General features: G+C 40.8%; 1 protein-coding gene across 1 annotated transcript in view; it reads right to left on the reverse strand.

Moving 5' to 3' along the window:
• The window catches only part of LOC132990597 (dolichyl-diphosphooligosaccharide--protein glycosyltransferase subunit STT3B), an 89,981-nt gene that overhangs the window by 49,645 nt on the left and 16,700 nt on the right, over nt 1–23,636 (reverse strand). The window contains exon 2 of the mRNA XM_061058896.1: nt 4,291–4,399. Within this exon, the coding sequence (XP_060914879.1) occupies nt 4,291–4,399 (109 nt within the window). The remainder of the gene's footprint in view (nt 1–4,290; nt 4,400–23,636) is intronic.

A 23,636-nucleotide genomic window follows, 5' to 3' on the forward strand; every position in this document is an offset into this window, starting at 1 on the left:
CGGCATGTTGGATTTTTCACAGAAAAGGGTCAATGTTTCACAACACTGGTTGCTGCTGGTGAGAAAAGAAGGCCAGGGAGGTATACTACCAAGCAGGATTTGGGGTTATCAGGGGTTTTCAGTAGTACGGAGGTGGTTCCCTTCTTACAGGGGTAGATCACCATGGTAACTGCTCCTGAGCAGGTTTTTGTTCAAGATAATAGATCATCCTGTGAAAATATCCACCCACTTGACCAAACAAATCTCTTTAACGTGGAGCTCTGTGAGCTGATCGAGAAAGGGGAGGAGGGAGAGAGATGAACACCGAGGCTGTCATATATGAATTTAAATGTGAGACTGATAAATAACTACAGCAATGTAGTTGTGTTCATATGATGTACAATTAGGCGTACATACCGCTTGAAATTACTATAGATTTATAGATTATTTTTATTGGCTCCATACCGCTCTATTTCAAACTTGCAGTTTCAGGGTAGAGCAGAATGAGGTAGAGCTATTTCAGCAAAATACGTACATGCAGCTGGCTACCACTAGAGGTGGGGGAAAATTTTATTTTTGTAAAAATCAAGATTCTTATCTTCTGAGATTTTAAATAGATTCATAACTTCCAAAAATTGATTTATTCATTTTTGGCTAATCAGTAACTCCCTGATTAGTGCTAAGGGTAGCTCTTTCACTCAGTAGAATGTGAAATGGAGCATCAAGAAATTCAGCCAGTCTCACAGACGACTGGAGTAGATCCTGAGGCATGTACTTAATCAAAAATAAAATTTGAATCATAAATCTATAATCATTTTGAATCGAAAATAGATTCGGAATCAAATTGTGACCCCAAGAATCGAAATCGAATCGAAGTGTGAGACACCCAAAGATTCCCAGCCCTAGTTACCACATACCTGGGGCCACGCAGCCACTCTGTATGAATAAACGAGGGGGGAGGATGTGAACTACTGGAGACCAAGGGGAGTGGTGGAGTGAGTTGAAGAGAAAATCTCGATTTCCCACATACTCAATTTATTGATAAAATTGATTTATCGCCCAGCCCTACTTCATAGTGTTGGTCCCAGGTCAGCAGAGGGGAATCTACCAAGTTAACAGCTCACTGTTGATACTGGACTGCAACCTGAATCCAAGCTGCTCGACGGAAGCTTACGGAGCTCTTTGGCTTGCCTAACCCTAGATCAGTGGTTCTTTTTAGACTGCGTACCACCTCCGAAAATATTTGGCTCTCCAAGTACCACCATTATGGTAGATGTTAAAATACACTGTAGGCCTATTTCTACACACATTTTACGCAGGAGGTTATTTCTAATTGACTGTTGGCAGCCACACTATAGGACTACTAAGGGCTAGCGCTAGAACTGGCACTTAAACTCCACACAACTCTGACATTTGCCCAAATCAAAAAAAAAAGTGCAGCACAATAAAAATGACAACTTTATACCAACAACCTGTTTGAAAATATTTAGTCTCCAGTGTTTCCCACACAAAGACGATACCTGGGCCCAAGTATATTCCCTGTTCTTATTTAATTTTTCATTTATTCATAAAATTGCTGCGTGCCTGAGAGAGCGAGAGAGAGCGGGGGAGAGAGAGCGCGTGAGAGTGCAGGCGCGCGCTCTGCAGGCTCCGTGCAAACAGCGCCGCTTTATTATAATGCTCTGCGTTCAACATAGCAAAACCGCCTTTTTTTTAAAAATCCCTCTCGACTCCTGCGGAGAGTTAAGACAACAAAAGAGAGCAGAATCACATCAGCTTCAGAGCAAGAGAGAGAGGGGGTGAGCGACTGTCCGTACATGCATCAAAAAATGAAGCTTCTCCTGGCTCCGTTATAAAAATGTCAATGTACAGCTGCTTGCTGCCGATTGTGTGATGAACTCCAATAAATAACAGAATATCTGTTAATGTAGGCCTACAGCTGCTTTCTGTTGTTTCAGTACTGAACTATAACGGAATATCGAGAGGAACTTTTCAAAACGTGAGGCGTACTCCTGTTGTTGTTTATGTCTGTGCGCACGAGCATAAATCGAGCAGATTAAAGTTGTTTGTTGCAAAAACTAGATTAATTTAGAGGGGAAAACACATTTGATATTAATACAACCCAATAGATACAAGACAGATAAGAGTATGACAAAAATAAAAAATGTCGTTTTATGCTGAGCTTTTTTATATTGTGGAGATTTCTTTACGTATCACCACAGGGAGCCCGCGTACCACCGGTGGTACCGCGTACCATAGTTTGAGAACTACTGCCCTAGATAACCCCCCATGTAACCAGTCCTCAACCACCCACATAAAAAGGAAATAAAGAAGGGGAAAAAACAGTCAGTAGTGAGGATACCTTTGACAATAGACCAAGATCTACCTCCCATTTTGTCCTGCAGACTACATTTTGAGTCTACATTAGTTAGCTCATGAGTATTAACAAGTATAGAGAAATCTGATTCATTTGCTTTTCCATTTATTCAAATAATTAATTGGTGCCTGACTTTCTCAATAATATGCTGACTGCAATATTTTTCAATATAGCTCAAAATGTCTTTTGATGTAATGGGGATTGAGACTGCAGGATTAAAATGTTCAAAATTCTTGTCATGTGCTGATTTAAAAAAATCTCCTTCCTCCTTTTTCTCTTTACCTTTTAACTAGGTCGGGGTCACAGTTAATGCATGAAAAGCAAAGCAGTCCAGTCATCTTTTTCCCGCAGGAAGCACCTCCAGCGGGATCCTGAAGGATTCCTGGGTCAGGTGGGATGTGAACTCTCTCTTCAGCATGTTCTGGGTCCGCCTGGGATGGTTTCCCAGCAGAGAAAGCCTGGTCTTATTCGATAAGCAGGGGTAAAGGATGTGCCCCGATCAGATTCCCAAACAGTCTGATCTCTTTCTATTAACATGGTAGAGCTGTGCAACGGGATATTTTTATATGTCTGAGCTCCTCGCCCAATCCCCCAGGATGAGACCAGAAACCCTACGCAGAAAAAACTCATTACAGCAGCGTGAATGTGTGTTCTTATTCTTCCAGTCACTACCCAAAGCCCATGACCACAGGTGAAAGATCAACCTCTAAATCCAGAGATTTGCCTTCAGGCTTAGCTCCGTCTATAGTAGAGTACAACAGCCACATGACTGGCAAGGCAATACTTACTTGAACAAGTTCCCAACTTACTTGTACTCTTTCACCTAGGTCAAACTGCAGGAGGCAATCAAGCAGAGTAGCATGGCCTCAGACTGTGAGCTGCTGACTCTCATCTCCCCCTCTGCTTTATAGTCGAATGCAAAGCAAGCCAGTTCACACAGGAGGTCACGGTCTGAACAAGCCAACACCATTATCATCAGCAAAATGTGTAAGATGCAATTTGGAGATAACCAAACTGGAAACTCTGTACGCCTCAGCCTTACATTCTGCCATTAAAATCATGACAGAAAAACCTTTGCAGAGTCCAATGTCATCAGAAAATATCTTTAAATTATCCCTGTGGAAGCTCACAGCGATGACAAACTATTTTGTAGAAGTATAAACCTTTTTAATTGCATAATTAAATGTACTAAATGTATACATTTCCAATATGTGGTCCTAAAAACAATCCTCTAGGGACCATCATTAGGCTTTTTAAAAAAAGTACAATCCCACAAATCATAGGAACAATCTCTGTGTCCAAATTCCAAAATTATTCAAGCCCAAGAAATCTGTATGGGCGTTTTATTTCATTCATTTACTTTCTACTTGACAAGAATGTTCTCTGATGGGCGATGATAGCCTCGTGGTTATGTCGCACCCCCATGTTCTGAGACTACAGACAGTTTCCTATGGCTGGTTTGTGTGTGTTGTGCACCACCCGTTTTTTCACCAAAGTTAAAGTTTGTCACGACTGTTGGAGCAGTATAGAACTCCAAAGGTTCTTTCCCAAGTCCTTTCATTGTTGTAAAAGGTGAAGTACATTTTTACTTTTTAGAACAGCTCTCATTCAAACCCAGAGCTGTTAAAGGGAGATAACACAGCAGTAATGGCAGATGGTCAACTTGTTTTTTTAGCAAAATTCGTCTGTAGTCGCAGTGGGTTAAAATCCGACCTCCAGCTCTTTGCTGTATATCATCCCCCACCCTCCCCTCCCAGTATTTCCTGCTTCACATCAGCTGTCCTATCTGTTAAAGGCAAAAAGGCCCCAAAAGACAAAAAAAAGTAAATTTGTGTTTCCTGCTTAGACACCCTAGAAATTCATGAACAACAAAACAAATGTGCAGACGTGTTAAACACGGAGCCTGACTGCATCAATTAGGAGCAGAAACTTACTGTTCCACCTACGATCCTGCCCAAGGGGTACCACGCTCTCTCATCAAACCAGTTGAGAAACTCGTAGAAGCCATTGGTGGTGAGATGGTGCGTTGATCTGTAGTTGAACCTGAAGCAACAGAAGAAAAAAAAAGAGAAGAAGGATGGCTGAATAAAAGAAGAAATAAGAACCACATATAGAGGTGGGATCATCTATTTTCATTTACAGAGCATATTTTGCCTAAAAATAAAGGCGTTGACAGACCAACAAACACTTAACTGGAGGAAAGAATGGGTTATTTTATTACCAGATTTTCTGAAGGCGGACTGAACGGGCGAGCTGCAGAGACTTTGCCTTGATAGGATAGAGAAGATAAAGCCTCCATTCACTGTGTGAGCCTTTGTGCTGATGCCAACGACTCTCAGGTCAGTTCTCGGTTTAAAAAAAAAAAAAAAAGGAGGGATGAAGGGCTCTCACACATACTGTTGCATTTTCAGGACAAAGCCTGCTTATTGTACAGATAATTCCTAGTGCAAGCACTGGCATGTGCTGAGGTGACAGCAGAATAAAACAGGTCTGGTGTTAGAACAGAGAAATGCCACCAAAAAAATTTGAATTTGATTTGATTTTAAAAACAAACGGGGAATAAATATAAGGAATATCAGTGAAAACAGGCCTTGGTTCACTGTGTAGCTGTGGTAAGCTGGATCACTGTCAAGCAGCAGAACGAAAGAGCTGACACTGTGGAGAAGGGTGCTGCCAAAGAGAAAGAGGCGAGTGTTCAGTACATTTTCAGCTTTTCACCTTCTCCGCTGCACGGCTCATTAATGTAGGCTGCTTTATGGTACGTTCAGAGCCCCATATACCTCATGGAAGACCCTTCATGTACAGAGAATCTATAGGAAGGCAGAGCTGTTAGCTTAAGGAAAACTGCCTGTTCTGCAGCAGAAATAACAGGAGATGACATCATCTCTGTGGTGTATTAGCTCATTTACACAGTGGAGAAGTACCGATACTGACGGACTACAAACGAGGCAAGGTTACAACAAGGAGCATGAAAAGCTGCAACACAAAATGCAATGCTAATTGTTTTTGGATTAAGTTGAACAACCTGAGCTGTTTGTGTTAACTCGATTTACTTTCCCCTTTCTCCCCTCTCGTATGCATGTGAAGCTGTTCTGCTGCAGTAATAGCAGTTTGAGAGCTTTAAAATGCTGATGCTGTGAATTTATGCACATCTTCCTATCATACAAATACCTACCCTGATCTACAGTTGTGCAATGCTGTTAACACAGGCTTAAGCTGCCTTTAACATGGAAACATCACATTTCAGAATGCAAGTCATCAGAGTTTAATCTGTTACCAGACAAGGCTGTCCACCAAACAGGGCAACTATGATTGCTGGTTTCCTACCCGCAGGATGCACTTGCTCCCATCTCTTTGCCCACTGATGTGTTGGTGTAACATTAAGTGTGGTTAGGCACTTTTATGGTAAATTGCTCCCTTGATGCAGCGGAAAGTTATTGCACTGTTAACCAACAAAAACATGGATTTCAGTCAATGGCTCTATATTTCTTTTTGCTATTTGGGCATTACTCACTTGCACAAAGCTTTTATACCCAAAGGGACTCACAGCAGTACTTATGCACATCAGTTAAGAACGAGTGCTTCGGCTAATTTGAAGAGAAAGGGATCAAGTTCGTTTCTCTGTCCTCTGACATTGTCATTCATTTGGCATGATACAGAGATTCCAATGATGCTGGAAGACTACATGCTAACTGCTACCTCCTCCCTAGCCTACTTTTTCTCTGGGTGAAAACGTAAATGGACTTTGGCTTATATATAATTCTTCTAGTCCTCTGATCCCTCAAAGCACATGTACACTTAATGTCACATTCACACCACACACGGGCGTTGCAGAGGATCTCACCTGCAGTCGTCTCTCAACTTTTCTGAATTCCTGCTAGAGCCATGCATGGACCAAAAACTCCAAACCGACGCAGCTTGGCGTCGGGCCCGCAAGGCATGTTACATCAAAAACAAACACGAGTAATTAAGAGAGTATATGAAAAAAAGATATTAGCATTTCCCCTGGCTTCACACACAGATTATGTGCCGTTTGACTTGAGTCTGAAATGCCCTAAATTCACTTGTGTCATGCTTTTTTAGACTGTCAGGACTGTTCAAATAGGGCAGTTAGTCTTCTATTTTTATTATTTAATATATTTATATAATTTGTGATGCATCTCATTATCAATCTGCATCAAAAATCAGTGACAGTCCAACAAATAGGATATAGGCTTATTTCTGCTTATCCTAATCAAACGTTAATATAACCCAGCACATCCGCTCAGATCAACTCTAAACTGTTCCTGAATCATTTTATGTTTAATCATTCATCAATTTGCATTTTAAGGTTTTTAAAATCACAATTTCAACTCCTCACTAACATGTAGGTGAAATATGTTTCATTCATGATAATGCTATAGTAAAGAAGAACAGTTGAAAACGGTTAAATAAATTGATTCGATCTGCACCTGAATCCACATCTGGGCTGAACCGTAACACATTATTCTTTAGTTCACAACCAAATACACCTCTACACTTTAGTGAATTGTCCTGACAAGTTTACGTCTTCAAAAAGTGGATCCTATTTAGTGCTGATTGTTATGTTAATGTGGACTGAATGGAACGCAAAAGCTGTACAGCCTCAGAAAAGGAGGCCTGTCAACTGGCCCAAACCAAATCCACATCATATCCTAACTCTCAAACATCTAGTCCACAGCTTGAGATTTATCAGGCACTTACTCCGTTTAAGATTTTGTGTGTGTGTGTGTGTGTGTGTGTGTTTTGTCACAAGGCTGCTGGAGTGTGTTCCACTTACAGTCCTGATCAGGACAGTGCGTTTAAAATTGCTGGCATAAGGTGACGCTCATTAATCATCACAAGGTTCCTGGTTTTCTGCCGCCTCCACATCGCACCTGAAGTCAGAGCTCTTCTCCCTCATGCAGGGCCTCCAATCTTGGCTCTAGTTTCCGGAGTGCACACGGTGGCCAGGCATTAGTCATTTCAATGCTGAGAACTGGTCTGGTCTCTTGTGTTTATCTCAAGCTTCATTTTTTAAAAAGATCCACTTCTCCTGTCCTGGTTTCGGCGTCACCACAGACGACACCTTGCTAGAGTTGCTCCGCATCGTTCTTTGTCTTTTTCTTTAGTAAACTTTGTTGTTTATTATCCAACTTTGCTAACATGTTTACTCACTAACTAGTGGTGCAACGGATCACAAATCTCACAGATCAGATCACAGATAATTATCATGGATCGGATCGGCTTTTGAATCTAACAACAAAACTTTTTTTATATATATATTTTTTTACTCCTTTTACTCTGTGACTCAAATTCTATATTTTAACATCGTTATTAGATTTTCTTGTATGAGCTTTGACACTGTTGAACATGTAACATCCACACACTGTTCATTAAGCAGATGTGTGTGTGCACAGGCTGCTCCTGCATTGTGTGGTGTGTGAGTCAGACAAACAACTCAGCATTGAAATGACTGAGAGACTACATCTTCAGTTTTTTGACTCAACATAGCGCTCTGTAAAAGAGATTATTTGGCTACGTTTACAGCTACAACAGGTGACAGCAGGCTGTAATGTTACTTAAGTTGATCTACTGATTTTAGTCCGACGCCGCCACCAGCTGATACCTGCATGATAAACGCAAACACGGCGAGATGAAACAGAGAAAACACAAAGCAGTGTGTCTTCCTATTTGTACAGTGGGTCTCCATGGCACCACCTAAACGCTGCCTTCTATTCCCTGAGACTGTGCACAGGGATTTAGAGGCAGTACATTTATTTTACACAATGTTTACACTTTCTTCATCGATCCGTAGAACACATGCGACCTGAACGGTGGGAAGTCATTCATCTGAAAGGGTTCATGGATCACCTGTGATCTGCTTCATCACTATTACTAAGATAAGCTAAAGGATGCTGCTGCATGGTTCAACTTCCCTTTTCCTACTTTTTTTATATTCAAGATAAATGTATATGGTATAGGTACAGAAGACTGAACAACCAATTTATGTGCAGATATATAAAGCAGTCGAAGTGAAAAACATTTCAAGGTCTTTTGATTGAGGAACAGAAACCCATTTTCAAATTGAGTGACTTTTCAACTTCCCTTTATCAGTTTTTACATGGTAAATTGTTTTAATTTTATTTTTATTAGGAAAAGCACAGTATAATTTCCATTGCACATCACCTTCATTACTTAACAGACTTCCTTGATCCTCTTATTTATCCATTGTTTGTCCCACTTTCCGCCGGGACTTGGGAAAGACGGCTGCAGAAAGTCTGAGTGTCTTTGTCCATAATGCTTTCCCAAAATGTTCTTCTTCTTATAAATCGTTCATTTACTGCAACATGTGAACCACAGAACCGGGATTACGTGGTAAATTTATGAATGTAAAGTGATGGAAATCTGAGTGCAATATTCACAAGGAAATGGGTGAAAACAGTGAATAAATAGACCAGTATAAGAGGCATGGGGAGTTTTAGTTTGATCTTGAAAAGCCACCCAGTAGCTGACATGAATTCTTATTGTGGCCCTTGGGCAATTATATCATATTACTCAACAAGCGGAGGCCTGGGGGCTTGAATCAGGGAACAGCACAAAGTAGGACAAACAAAGCAGCCAGCTGGAAAGCTAGAGTCACACGGAAAATAATACAGTTTCATTCGACTTGAATCTACGATTTTTGACAAGAAGAATTCATCATGAAGCTTACCACTTCATCACAACTTGGTATGTGTCCTTCAGAACTATTTTGACTGCACACAGTTTGCAACAGCTAACCACACTGACTTCAATATCAGATGGTGGTCGCTAAAATATATATATTTTTTTAACCATTATAAGAGAGTATTTCCAAACATAAAAAGGTGTGTCAAGAACAACAAAGTGTAAAGCTACAATAGCAGCCTGGTGTGAGAGTTTTACCACAGTGCGACCTTGAATGCTGATGGAACTGTCTGGCTACTTTTGCCTCATTGTTCTGCAGCTGTCAAACCAGCAGGGCAGAAATAAAGCCAATTCAAAGCAGGATTCTAAAAAGACAACTTTGCTCGCTGCCAAGCCATAGCCACAAAACCCATTTTCCAATGATCTCACGGACGGCCGAGCCGAGTGCTTTATCCCTGCCCTTGTCACTTTGATGGGCCGGATAATGTAGCACTGCCAGGCACATTAGCAATTTAATGCATAGCTGCCAATATGGTCTCGGGCCAAAGAGCACATGACGACTCGTCATTCAACCGCAGCACATCCCGACACCACCATGGGAGCGTCAAGACGAGCAATGCAGACCTTAAGTTATTTAAAAATAACACTTCTGGATTCATATCAAAAGCATTGAAGGGGAAAAAAATAGGCCTCTTTATCAAATCCTCAGATAATATCTCAAAGAAATAAAGATAATTAGGAGCAACATATGATGCACTTTAGATCACCGGAGCCCCCTGCAGGCATCATAATTCATCTTAATCAAGGTCCGTCTCACTGATTACTGGAGTCCTGTAGAGACACGGCCATCATCAGCCACATGAATAAGTGAGTTCTATTGCTGTTTACCAGCCGATGATGCCTCATTCAGCATCCACTTCATAATCAGATAACATCACTACCGCTGGTCTCCAGATACGGTGAATATGTCTAAACGGACTTTTGTTTCCAGCGGTGTAACCACCATGACAAATTATCTGCTTCTGTCAAACTCTGAATGAATAACCTGCATACGGGAACCTGCTCAGGGACCCAGAGGGAAAGTGAGTATATACAACATAAGCTTCACATCACCAATCTGACAAACAGCTTTTAGAATCTCCAAGGTTTTATGTTTTTCTGAAGAAGCAGTCTCAAAGTATCTGATGTAATCTACATGACACAATCAAGGAAAGACCGATAGAAAGAATGAACTGTTATGTGTGAAGTGCATTCAGAATTCTGGATGAAGATGATAAAAAGTGTAAATTGGGACTTTGCTAAGGATGAGAAACGTGGTTTTCTTATACAAGCTAGAACTTGTTTAAAGTAAGAAAAAAATAACTGTTAGAGAAGCAAGAACCACCAATTCGCCATTTTTACCAATTGTTATGATATCAGTGTCCCAGCCCATGTGCTGTTAATGAGGCAGGAAGGTAGGTAGGGCTGGCAGCTGAAACATGTTGGGCCTAACCTAATGGACACTTCCAAAATTAGGATACTAAGTGTGACTTACAAAAAGCTGCATAAATAGTTATCTACATAGACCAATATTAGTAACTGTAATGACCCAAGAGCTACAACAATTTGATGATTTGCTGTGGATAAATTATCACCAACTATTCATCAGTAAGATAGAGAGTAAAAGTGTTCTTGTTCTAGCCTCTTCAATGTGGACATTTTTAAAATATCTTTATCTTGGGCTTATGAAAACATTGGTCAACATTTTTCAAAAGGTTCTGACAAACCAATAATTAATTAATCTGGAAGATAGCCTGAAGATTAAGCCAATTATAATGACTGCTTGATTCAGTCGAGTTGCTTAACTTTTAATAAAAGCTGAGTAGGGTTACACCTATAGACCTCTAATATAATCTGCCTTTTATAGTTTTGAAAAAAATGGAATTTCTGTAAGGGTTACCATACTGCAGTTTTCCATTTGCCCCCAAAACGAGCACCTCCATGCTGGTAGAAAGGGTCACACTAACCACCTCATTGGAGAGCTGCCAGAGCTTTGATAGTGCTGAGTGTCCAGCATGCCTGCCATCACCTGACGTGATGAGGCATCCTGGCATTTCATCTAGCGGCTGTGTCACTTCAATGGTGTGTGTGTGTGTGTGTGTGTGTGTGTGTGTGTGTTCCAGTCAGTTCAATGACCCAGAAAGGGAAATTGTATTTGGTGGACGTGTGATGGCAATATTGTTCACATGCGACAAGACAAGACTTGGTAAAACTGAAATTACATATTGGCGGCAATGGCTGCTAGCCTGCCAGAACACGCAGTGGGCTGAATGAAGCACTGTCTCAGATGATGCTGGGCTGTTTATAGAAACTAGAGCAGCTAAATTGCATGAACAGAACCATTAGGAGATAAATACCAAATGCAGCTGATTATTCCGCCTGGTCGACCATTTCTGAAAGTCCCAAACCAGCACAAAAAAAATAATTATGCTTATTTCCATATATGAACATTTGCTGACACTGCAGTGAGCGTTCTTGTAATTGAATCTTGAGTGCAGAGCTCATCTTATGAGATAAAGAGGTCCAGGAAGACCAATTTATTCCTTTTTGCAAAGCTTTTATAAATTAGGCTAAATTCAGCTCACAATACTTTCTAAATCAAATCACAGAGTCCGTATTTCCAGCAAATTGTTTGAGGTTTTTTTAACTCCTGCACACAGGAGTGATGTACCGTAAGTGCGGTCATTTGAGGTAAGACTTCAGCCACCCTTTGAGAGGATAAGAATGGCTGTCTGTTGGCAGATTGGACGTCTATTGAGTTTCCTGTCCTACTAGTTGGTCATGGTGCCTGCATGGACAAAAGCATGCTAAAAGAAGTGAAATAGTGACAGCTTGAATAGACAAGGACTGGCATGTATTTGGCAGCTGAACATTTGAAAAGTAGACACAAGATGGGGTGAAGAATAAGGTATTGTCAGACACATTGAGAACCTTGTGGGGAATTGCTATGCTCATTGAGACAGGGCTGATTAAATATGTATTTGGATCAGAGATTAGCATTGGGTTGATGCTAAATCAAATGTGCCTCTGTACTCCAAACTTTTTCATTGAGCCAGCAGGCTGAACCAATACAACCAGATGGTCTCCATGTTGGTGCCTGGGTGGTGTTTAGGCTCTACCTTTCAATATGCCTTCCTGTTGAAGCTAAGCATTGAAAATTTAAAAATGAAAATGCTTCATGAGACATAATGGCATACATATTGACTTGCCTGGGGGAATGGCTTTGAGGCACATTACTCTGCTCCAGCTCTAACTGGCACCACCCATTAGACACAGGATAGCTATGAACTGCTAGCACTGTTTGTGTGCGCCGGTACCTCCACATTTAGAGCGTCAAGATAAAGATTCACACATGAAACAGTTTGGAGCTGTTAGGAGCAGAGTTATTGAATTCTGAAAAGGAGCACCGTCTGATAAAGATTTGTCTGTGCCTTGGTGCTGCTCAGTGAACGTGTCAATACTGCGTGTCTCAAAGCTCATTTTAAAAGAAGTTTGGGGCTTCCTGAGATCTGTTCAGTCCTTAAACTTGCTGCTTTTGGTGTACAATACCAAGTCAGAGTTATCTGAAGGCAATTAGCCAACAAGCAATATGTTGTCCTGACAACAGACTTATAGGAGAGCAGAGTCTCATCTATTGACATCCTAATTATCTTTTCACAGGCTCTTATTCACACCTGTGTGAGAACAGATTGGCAATACCATCACAGTGACGCAGACCTATAATGCCCCTATGGGTCCAATAGAACAATCGATCTTGAATTAGGCTATTTTTCTTAGCCGAGCTCGACAAGTTGCTTACACAAGCTATAAGAAGACACGGAGAGGCACCTGAATAATAAATGACCACAACAGGACTCAGAATGCACAGGGACCATGAAGCCGTAGTATTCGTTTTTAAAACACTATGAAGAGAGAATACAAATGTTTTCTGTTGCTCTGATTCAAGCAGGAACAGTCAGAACCATTACAGTTTTTAAAGTGAAATATTTAGATATTAGCCTAAAAGGATTCTGATATTGTTTTGCTTCATATTAGATGTGTTTTGTTTTCCATAATTAAACTTACAAATAAGGTTAAAGAGCTTTAAAGTATGACGCAGGGAAAATATTTGATATAAAGCTGTTAATCAAAACATTGTGAAAATATAATAGATTATACAACAATGGCATTTATAATTACTATAAAAACCAATAGTTTGATTACTAGAGATAGTATGATCAATTTCAATGTGTACTTTCTTATTTGGGAAATAATAACATGAAAATAATTAAGAATCTGATATAAAATAACTCAGATTATTTGTGCTGAATAGATTTGAATACAAACGTGGGTATATAAATAACAGCCATACCCAATAACAGAGCCTACATTGGGGAAAAGGTTGATACCAACTTGGGATAGTCCTCTGGCAACAACACCAGTGTTTCCCCTACCATTATATTGGGGGGCGGCCCCAATATGTGCCTTTATTGTAGCGATAGGATAGTGGATAGAGTCAGGAATCAGGGAAAGAAGTCATTTAAGGATACCTTTCCGATAGAAAAGGACAGCTGTCATTAAAAATAACGCATGAACACCAAGATTCCTTCAAGTCGTCGTGTCGGCTTGTCCCCACCCCCCCAACGCTGTAAACCTAGGGGAAACACTGAACACAGAGGGTTTTCAGCTGCAAATGAAAAACTTTCTAAAAAAAAATAAATACCTGTACAAAACTTGTGTGAAAGTGAAAACAGAAAACATTTAACCTCCTGACATTGTGGGGAGGCCTGCTGCTTCTGCTGCTGCTGGTGGAGGGCACAGGGCTGAGGAGGTCTTTCAAGAGATTTCAAAAGGAGGGTGACGTTAGTACACAGAACCATTTCACACTCCAGCGCATCCTGCATTTTGCATTGAACAACTACAAAGAGATTTGTGATTTAAACAATGCAGCTTTCTCAGTGTGATCTAGCTGTTCTCCAAAATGTCAACTGTCTCAATCCTACAACCAGAGAGCCCCCTTCTGTGTCTTTCCTCCACAGAGAGAAGGTTTGAATCACAGCAGTGTTCTACTGTAGGATGTGTGCGCACTCCAGTTTGATGTACCTAACCAAACTTTACCGATCATGATTTCACGTCTACAGACCCATCTACCTTTAGTAATAAAACAGGAGACAAAGGTAAAGCACAGCAGCAGAATATGGGACAGATTCCATGTACTGTTTTGTTCAGTAGCACAGAAGGGGATGGTAATTCAGATAGTGGAGGCACAATCTCCACGACTACTTTTATAATGTGTTTTCTTTGGACGTACAGAAAATGTTGCCATTCTGAAGACTTCATTGTCTGTCCCTCTCTTATATGGAAATGTAAGTTGACAGAGCATAAATATAACACTGCCTCAGTATAAAATACAGCCTGAGAATCTGTATCTCCTTTGTTAAAGCTCCTTTCTGTCTTTCCAGAAATGGAACATTACAAGTTTCAATAGCATAACTATAATTAATAGATTAGGAATGAACGAATGACAGTAATAGTATTCTGTTAAGGTGAACTGAAAACATTAAGATTGATTTTTTTCCACCAGACATATGGCAACTGTAGTAAAAAGCACCCTAAAAATAGACCACAATAACAGAAGGTTGCCAACTAAGAGCAGGGTCAGCCTTAATAGGCGGGGTTGAGGTAATCAGCACTTTCAAAACTGCAGGCTGATGTGCAGGGAATCCATCAATGACAGAACCATTAGGCAAGTGCGCCTTCTGTGTTCAATAACAGAATAGAGAGGTGGTCATGTGGCATACAATTAAATAACTGGAGCTAGGTTAATATTGATTAGTTGCTACAGAAGAAAGATGAGAAATTGGAACCCCAGACAGCACAGATTTACTCCTTAGGTAAGAAGCTACGAGTTGAATAAGATGAAGCAGCCTGACATACATCTGTGCTCTTTTAGACACATATTGTACAAAATATTAACTAGAAAATAGCTTTAAAGGGAGGTTTGAATGATATTTCCTGGATCAATCTTCAAGTATATCTCCCTCTCAGACTTAATACTCAGAGTATGAATGCAGAAATGCTGCTAAATCTTTGAGTTCAAAGGAAACGGGTCTTCTTTTAAAAGATGTAAGCTCCTCTCAGTGTGGGCCGTAATGGTATGAATCCTGCACAAAGCTTAGCGTCCCATCTCACAAGAACAAGAACATTGCACTAAGCAAGGCTAAGAGCAAAAGTTTTCACATGAATCCTCCAGTAGGGATGGTCAGGAATTAAAGTATCAACTTAGCTGAAGCAACAAATTTACTTAAGTAATTGGTGTTATCTTCCCCTCGGAGAAAGGCAGGATCCAGCAGAACAGTGCAGTCGACTGTGCTCTAGCTCATTTTCAATATTTTCAACGGAGTGCAACATTTTCCGCAATAGCGCCATAACAAAGCTCTATTACGCCTAAAGACATAATACTGATCCACATAAGCACAAAATCAAGACATGCGCACACACTGCGCTGTTCTCTCCCGCTGGCTCTCCTGATACTGTCTTGCCCCTGTAACGCCTCTGTTACAACCTCTGAAGGCGGCACAGAAGGGGAGGATAACCCCCATTATGACTTTGCAATGTTCATATTAAGGGGGGAAGGTCACAGGGGTGTAAATATCGCAGACTCTTAACACCAAGAAAATGGTACCATGCTAGTGTTGCCCAAATCCATAAAATAAAAACGTAAAAGCAGCTGTTAACAAACCGATAGAACTGGGGCACTGTTGGGTTTTCATTTTGCACATACTCACAGCCCTTTAATATTTCACAGGGACTTAGATTTCTGGGGTAAAATCCAGGATCCTGAGCCAAGATCCCACAGTCTCAAGGCATGAAGCTTTCAATCCACATCAGACTCCTCTAAAGGAAAGACCCTGTCTGATGAACATGTTGGGTTGACAGCTGATGAGTGGACTTGATTTGTAACAGATGTTTCTGTCTCTGAGCACTACATGGGCACCAGATGGGAAATTAAAAGCTTGGTTCCTCACATTGGAGATTAAGAGCATGCACAAAGATGAGAGTAACCAACTGAAATGTGGACTGCTGGTTGCAGTTGCCATAAATGACAACCACACAGCATGAGACTAGAACACTTTTCAGAAATGAATAGTCTCACGGTGTCTTTTGCTGTCATTTATGGTGCATGTTGGCCAACAGGCCACCTGCAGGGCTCAGCCACTGCTCTTACACGAACTGGTATCAGCACAGTGGAGGAAAGACGTTGGACATATCGGGCTTCCACACTTGCAGGAAACTCCTGAAAAACAACTGATATTTGCAGGAGGAGCTACATGTGTGAATGCAAACCACCATATTTATTCAGTTTTCCTTGCCAGCCCCATTGTATTTTTTCTGCCTAAAGTTCGAGTATAGTTATGTGAGAATGCAGCAGGATGTTATCCCGAGAATTCCCCTCGAGACAGTGGGAGATGGTGGTGACGTTTATATCCTGTGAACGGTGCATAGACTGTATGAACACGACCTCTTCCATCTTTGTGTACGCGATGAAACTGCAGCATTATGTTTATGATTCTTCAGTATGTTTTTCTCTGCTCTTTTGTTGACATTGTGATTCCATTGAACTACATATAGCATTGATATAAAGACTCCTGAAATGATCTAGATATTTTCAGGAGTGCATATGTGCTAATAGCGATAGAGTGTTTACAGCTGCAGTCTCCTATTTATTTGTAAATAAAAAATGTACATGAGCCAATGAAAACAAGCCAATACAGGGCATTATTTAACATAAATGTTAAAGGAAGGTTAACTTGTCAAATTTAGTTTTCTTTAATAACATTTTCATCAAGGCCAGTCCTTGGCTGTAGGTCAAAAACACTTCTCCCTGAACTCTTTGATATGCTGCAGGGCGGCAGGGCCTATAAACAAAGCTATACAACACTGGATTAAGTAATATGTAGTACGTCCTTGAAACAAGAGTGTTGCAAAGGCAAGTAAATACTTTTACATTGAGTCAGTTTAAAAGGTAAGGAGAGGGATAGAAACACGACGTTCCCAAAAGCGCAGTCACTGGATTTCAAATTGCAATGCTTGTACCAAATGAAATGGATAAAAGGCATGCCAATTCCACATTTAGCCAAGAAGTCCACTGGGACAGAGGCTTCTCTTTTGTCAAAACCCACTGTTACCATCGCCCAAAAAATGGGGAAGGCGCTGGGAGAGCCAGGCAGGCACAGCAGGTTGCAGTGAATCCCAGAGACGGGGAGTAATTACTGGCACACAAAGAGCTTTGCTGTTATAACGGGCGGCTAATCAATTGGATATCACAAACACAAACACAGAGGACAAACAGCAGCAATAATTATGGGCCTAATCATCACATGCTGAGATCTCAATTGAACGCATTCTCAGAGGAACTCACATCAGAATGCTTCATCATCATTAAAAAACAGCCAAGTTTTACTCTTAAGTTTCTAGTCTGGCAAAGGCAATAACACATTTATAAAACTGTGACAGTGTTAGCCCACAAAGTATCCTTGATATGGATGTGAAGGAACTCGACTCAAAGGCTCTAATGCTTAGACAGACCAGCACATTTTGGAGCTACACACTAGCAATACTAAATCCCCCACTGTGAAGCTCTAGGCTGAAAATCCTGCAGTGAGGGTTAACTGAGGGCAGCTGCCCACAGACATCCACAGCCTAAAAATCATCTCCTCTTCCTTTTCAAACATCCACCTGCTCCAGCAAAGCGGGGATCTGGGAGAGAGAGCTCTATAATAATAACCACAAAGGCCTGAAATGAAACCATCAAACTGGATGTTAAAAACACAGCTGTGGACAATTACATAGTCTACATACAATTGGTTCCCTTGGTCAAAAAGTTATTATTGCTCTTTCCTTGAGCATAATGGCTTTGCCAAGAGCTGTAAAATCACAAGAGACATTAGAGAAAGTGGGTTAAGACATTTACGCCTCATTGGCTGAAACATCAGTGCAAGGCGTTCAATAACACTCCAGTCAGGAAGAAGATACGGAGCACTTTGCACTATGTCTCTCTGCAAACTCTCCAGTCGTTAATACAGAGCTCCAACATCATAACACAAGTTATTGCTGCCCCAAAGCTGCCATATCTGCACGAATGGGCCTGCCACTGTGATTCAGAAATCCTGAGGGGTCAAAATTTACTGCCAGTGCTGAGTAATTACACACTGTCTTCTGTACCACCGTGGTCCCTTCATCATTATTTCCCAACACATGGCTGCCTCTGCTGTTCCAGATTTTTTGGCTAGAAGATAATGGAGGGAAAAAATAGATGCACGCTTCTCTCTCTCTGACATCTTTAAACTCTCTTTTCCTAGAGTGGCAACAAAGCAATGCTTCATTCTTCCACAGGGGAGTCTTTCTGGAGGTACAAATTCCCAAATCGTATCCTTTCTCCACTGCACGGAGAGCACAAACACATGGAGTCTGTAGCTGTAGAAATAACTCACTAGGCTTGTGGTGTGAGCTTTATTTTATATTTATGAAAAAGAAGGGTTGTTTGCAGCTAGTAGCTGGTTAATTTGCAGTTAAATTTCAAGGGAATTAGAGTCTGCTCTTTGAAAATCAAACACATGTCAACCCTCTGAGACCTGCATACACTTCAATGATAAGCTGAAGTTTTCCCTACCAAAAAGTGAGTTCTTGATTAACATATTTAAGTCTTTATACAAATATCTGCCTGGAACACTAATGATTCATCACTAGTGTGATGAACCGAGTACAGATGTTAGTTTTCCCCCTTCCAGATTCTGATGGCTAAATTTGTGAATCAAGAATTCTCAACATGATCAGATACCAGTGTTATGAATGAAAAATGATATCAGCTATACTGCTCAATATGTAGAGATGCAACAGATCACAAATCTCATGAGTCATTAGGATCACAGCAAACATCATCGGGGGGGAGGCAGTCTCTGCATGCACAGTGGTCATTTCTCTGACTACTGATGGTGATGATATCAGACAGACTTTAATTTTAAAATAGTCCTGGGGATGAGAAAACTTGTAGCATTGGTTTGCATCAAACAATCAGCATGACATGCTTCAGGTGACCTGAATGACACTGAGCATGAAACACATCACACTGGTAAACTGATTTATTAATAAGTACTAATCTCCTCTGTTTGTAGTTAGTTTGTCATTACCATCCAACTGTCAATGAAGTTTATACAACCAATTCAAACAAGTTTTCTTAAAGCCACCTCTCCAAGAAGCAACAACAGCAGGTCTTCTATAATCAGCATGACAGTGACATTTACTGACAGCCACCTCTGACAAACACAAAGGAGCCACAGACTGAGAGTGAACCATTAGCTTTACAGCCCCACTGCCTTTGTTGGTTTTTACCCTACAAGCTTGGCCATGTATTGTGTTGTATCCTGGCTTCATGAACCAGTTTGCACACAAAAAAAAACTCTCCAACAGCTTAAAGATTGTTCAGGAAGATACAAAGCTTTTAGTCATCTGTAGCATTTTGTACCGCTTCAAAACTTACCTGCAAATATAAAGTGTCAGAAACTGACTGTGTGCTCCATTTTCTTAACATTCAATAACAGCACTCCTAACAGACACTGACACCTATAACAATGCAGTGTTAAATTCTGTTTGGAGGAACAGGGGAGGTGTTAAGGCTAAACCATTCTGTTGACAGACTGCACTAACGCTTTCTGAATACAAAGCCATTTGAAAGTTTTAGAGCCCACATTAACTTTCATTTGGATTTTATTTAACCTGAGTGAACTAGTGTGACAGAGTGCATCGCTCTTGCTTACAAAAGTTGTTGCCCTTCAGTAAAACTGAGAGCAACGCAGAGTAAACATTTTCAGCAATTAAAAGCTTTCGGCTGAGTTACTCAAGTAGACTAATAAACAGTTGTAGACCCTTTAATGTGGTTATAGCATTAAAAAACAAATCACATCGTATTTCTTTCAAAAAGAAGAGGAGAAGAAATCCATGGGCTCCCTCAAAGATCCAATGTCAGATCAGGTCTCCTTTGTCGAAGCTGGAGAGGCACAGGCAACACAGGGAACATGAGCTCAGTGCATGCAATCAACAAGAAGCCTTGTTTGATGTCTCAGCCCTTAATGATCCACGCAATCTAATGAGCAACCATGCAGAATACAGATATCACCATGGGAGCCTTCTTGACTTTGTAAAACACGGGAAAAGCTACTCCATCATAACTGTGACTCTGCCTGTATGATTAAGCGGGGGGAAGAGGACGGTGATTCGTCTGCTGGGGGTAAAATTGCTGTGGTAATTGCCAGCAGACAAAAGACAATGAGCCTTTGGATATTCTTCCAATTAAATGTCATTGAAGACATGGTGAGGCCTCCATGCTTTAGGGCTTCAATGCAGAGGATGAAGAATGGAAGCTGTGTGACCTATTTCGATGTAATGGCATGAGCATAACTGTGAAGCTAATTGAAACTGGTTCCACATTCCACCACTTGAAAGACAAACTGGCTGCTGCCATGTGGATTCATTTTCAGGTTTCAAACTTGTTCGCATCAGTTAACTGTTAAAGTGCCCTTTGTGTTCAAAGCTGCTGCAGTTGCCCTATTGCTTCAGGATGTCTCTAAAATAAACTACAAAAAGCATGACAAATTATGGTAGACAATGACGCAATTTAGGCTGCAAAACTGTGCTAAAAGCCAGTCAGCTCTGTTAGGCTATGACAATGGTGTCTAAAAACTCCTCAGCCACAGAAATCTAATCACTCATCCCTCCACGAAAACATAAAGCTGCCCTAATCCCACTTTAAAACTTCAGCAAAGATAAGAATCAAGCAGCAAAAGCACTCACAGATAATGTATCTGTGTGAAATGCTACAGTGATAGCATCAAGACAGGGCTGCGGGCAAAGAGAATACATAAAAAGCAACAATGAGCTCATCCTGGATGAAGGATCCACACTCCATAGCTTTTGGAGTGGTGAATGAGAGCGAGGGCTTCCTCTCGAGCTCTTGTCTAGGTAGCAAATCTCAAAAGCCCAGCCAGAGGGGGAGACGGATCCAGCACCCTTTTTACAGCTAGCCTGAGAGATGGGACTGCGGTACATTTGCAGCCAAATTCAGCTTTTGTCTCCCAGGCCTTATCAAATAGGGCTCAACCTTGGCTGGGAGTGTCACAGTGACATTACACCAGCTCAGGCTGCAGCACCTGCAGGTACTGTGTGTGTGTGTGTGTGTGTGTGTGTGTGTGTGTGTGTGTGTGTGTGTGTGTGTACGTGAGATGAAGAGAGGGGGTGGCAGAGAAGGAGAAAGAAACAGATGACTCTCTCAGCCCAACTCCTGATTGAACCGCAGCCCAGAAATGCAGAAGGGGGAATCGTCCTTCTGATTTCCCTCTACAAGTGAATGATGCTGATGCAGACAGCAATGCAAATGGGAAAGCTGTTACATGCAGCACCTTTAGGAGACATGCTTTGTGCCAGTTTCAGAGTGTCCCCTGGAAGGCACAGAGAGATGTATTGTCATATAAAGGATGAGAGTACGGCAGTTTTTCTCCATATATTTCTCACATTTGCAGAAATCAAAGTAATACACTCTACCTTCAGCCACATGCAGCGACAGCTCCTCTGAAAAGGCTCATTTACTCTTATTCTGGATGAAATGAACTTATTAACACTTCAGCTGGACTAGAGCAGCCTGACTTGTCCCAGCCTGAATAAAATGTTAATCGGGTTGAACCAACCATCCCTAAACAGTCCCTCTGAGGAATTCATTCAATGGAAGAGCATCTGGCTAATGGCCACCTACTGGGCCAAAACCATGACCTCACCATAATGCAGCCTTGCGTAGCAGCACCACAGTCTGCTATTTGTACAACATCGTTAACAAATTAAGGACTTCGCCTGGAGGGGTTCAGCTCAACCCATTCAAATAAAAAACATGCACACATTTTGATGTGGTTAAATTAAGAAATGCATCTTTGACTGTCGCCGATGCAGGGCTTACTATAAAGGTCAGAAAAGATAAGCCTTTTCTTTTGATCTAATGTGCCCGTTACTTTCTTGGCAAGTCAAACAACGGTTTTGTCTATGAAATATCAGAAAATGGTGAAAATGTCTATAATGATCTCCAGATCTCAAAGGAATTTATTTGTTCTCTGTGCAGTCAATACCTCATTATCTCTTGTTTATTGTTTTGGTAGCAATTAGTTTACAGTCATATGAAAATGAAAAAGAAGCAAAAATCATTAACAATTGAGGCTCAAATTTTTTGTGTTTGGCACTTTTTTATTAAAGTCTTTATATGTGATTTGTCACACTTAAATATAATATAAATCAAGTATATCCTCTGAAAATAACTCTGTGAGTCATGACTGTCTACAATGGGTGTAACACCCGAGTCCCACTGTCTGTGATGTTTTCAGAGTCCTATCTTCAGTTTGTTTACATCGCCGGGACGGCCGGCCGGCTCCTCACCTCGTGTATAAAAGTTGTTTAATTGAGGGACTAGAGAAAAGAAGAATAACATACTGTACTCACTGCTTAACTGTGTTTCTAGATCACGCTCATTTCAGGTAAATTTACATGCAGTTTGAAGATACGAGCATAATAAAGATCGCTAGCATTAGCATGCTAACACAACAATGCAGCGCAAGTTGTTTTGGTTTCATGCTGGTGCTCAAGGGCGACATCTGCTGGATCAAAAAAAATCACATAAAGCCTTTAAAAATGACATCAATATTAAAAATAGCTAACCTTTTTTTTCCAACTATCTACTTATTTGACTTCATTAAAGGTCTAAAAGGTGAAGTTCAGTATAAAGTATCCACAGCGATAATCATAAACAGGACACATTATTTCTCACAAATTCCAGATACCAAAATATTTCAATGTGTCTAGGGACTCCAGAAGCAATCCTATTTGAATTTTTTAAATCTATAAAGTGTAAACCCCCACCTAAAGAGGAAAACAGATGAAGCCCACAGGGATTGACATCACATGATGCACCAGATGGTAGCAGTAAGAGCATTATGGAATAATAATATTCCATAACAACTTAACTGGCACAATGACAAACCGATAGAGGTTAGCATTCAACCAACGTCAGAAAATACTCTCACACCTTAACAATGCTATTCTTGTAGCAATTCACAAGTGTTTAAGGCAATCTCATTAATCATGGTGTATGGGTCCAGGTTAAAGACTTTTAAAATGACTTGTGACAGGGCTTTTCAAGGCCTCCACAAGTTCATCATGCCTTGTTGTTGTGGTAGCTTGGAGAAGCAGGTGGGAGTTGGATCACAGCTTGAGAACACGGCTTGCTTGCTAAGTAACAAAGACAAGCTCATGGGAAGAGAGCAAAGAAACATTAGAAATAAAGGAAGCTAGCAAATAAGAAAGTGAGTGATGGAGAGAAGAGTACCTCTGTCTCTTGAATGGAGAAAGTATCTTTCAAGGTCAAGATAAGCAGTCATGGTAAATGAAATTCTAATGACTGTGATAATTGCCAAATTGCTGGAGCTATATTGCATGGGAAATGTCGATGTCTGAGGTCACTTATCTCTCCTGAGTGAAATCATATCAAGTGCTTAATGATCTT

This window comes from Labrus mixtus, chromosome 16, assembly GCF_963584025.1.
Source record: "Labrus mixtus chromosome 16, fLabMix1.1, whole genome shotgun sequence".
Taxonomy (NCBI): Eukaryota; Metazoa; Chordata; class Actinopteri; order Labriformes; family Labridae; genus Labrus; species Labrus mixtus.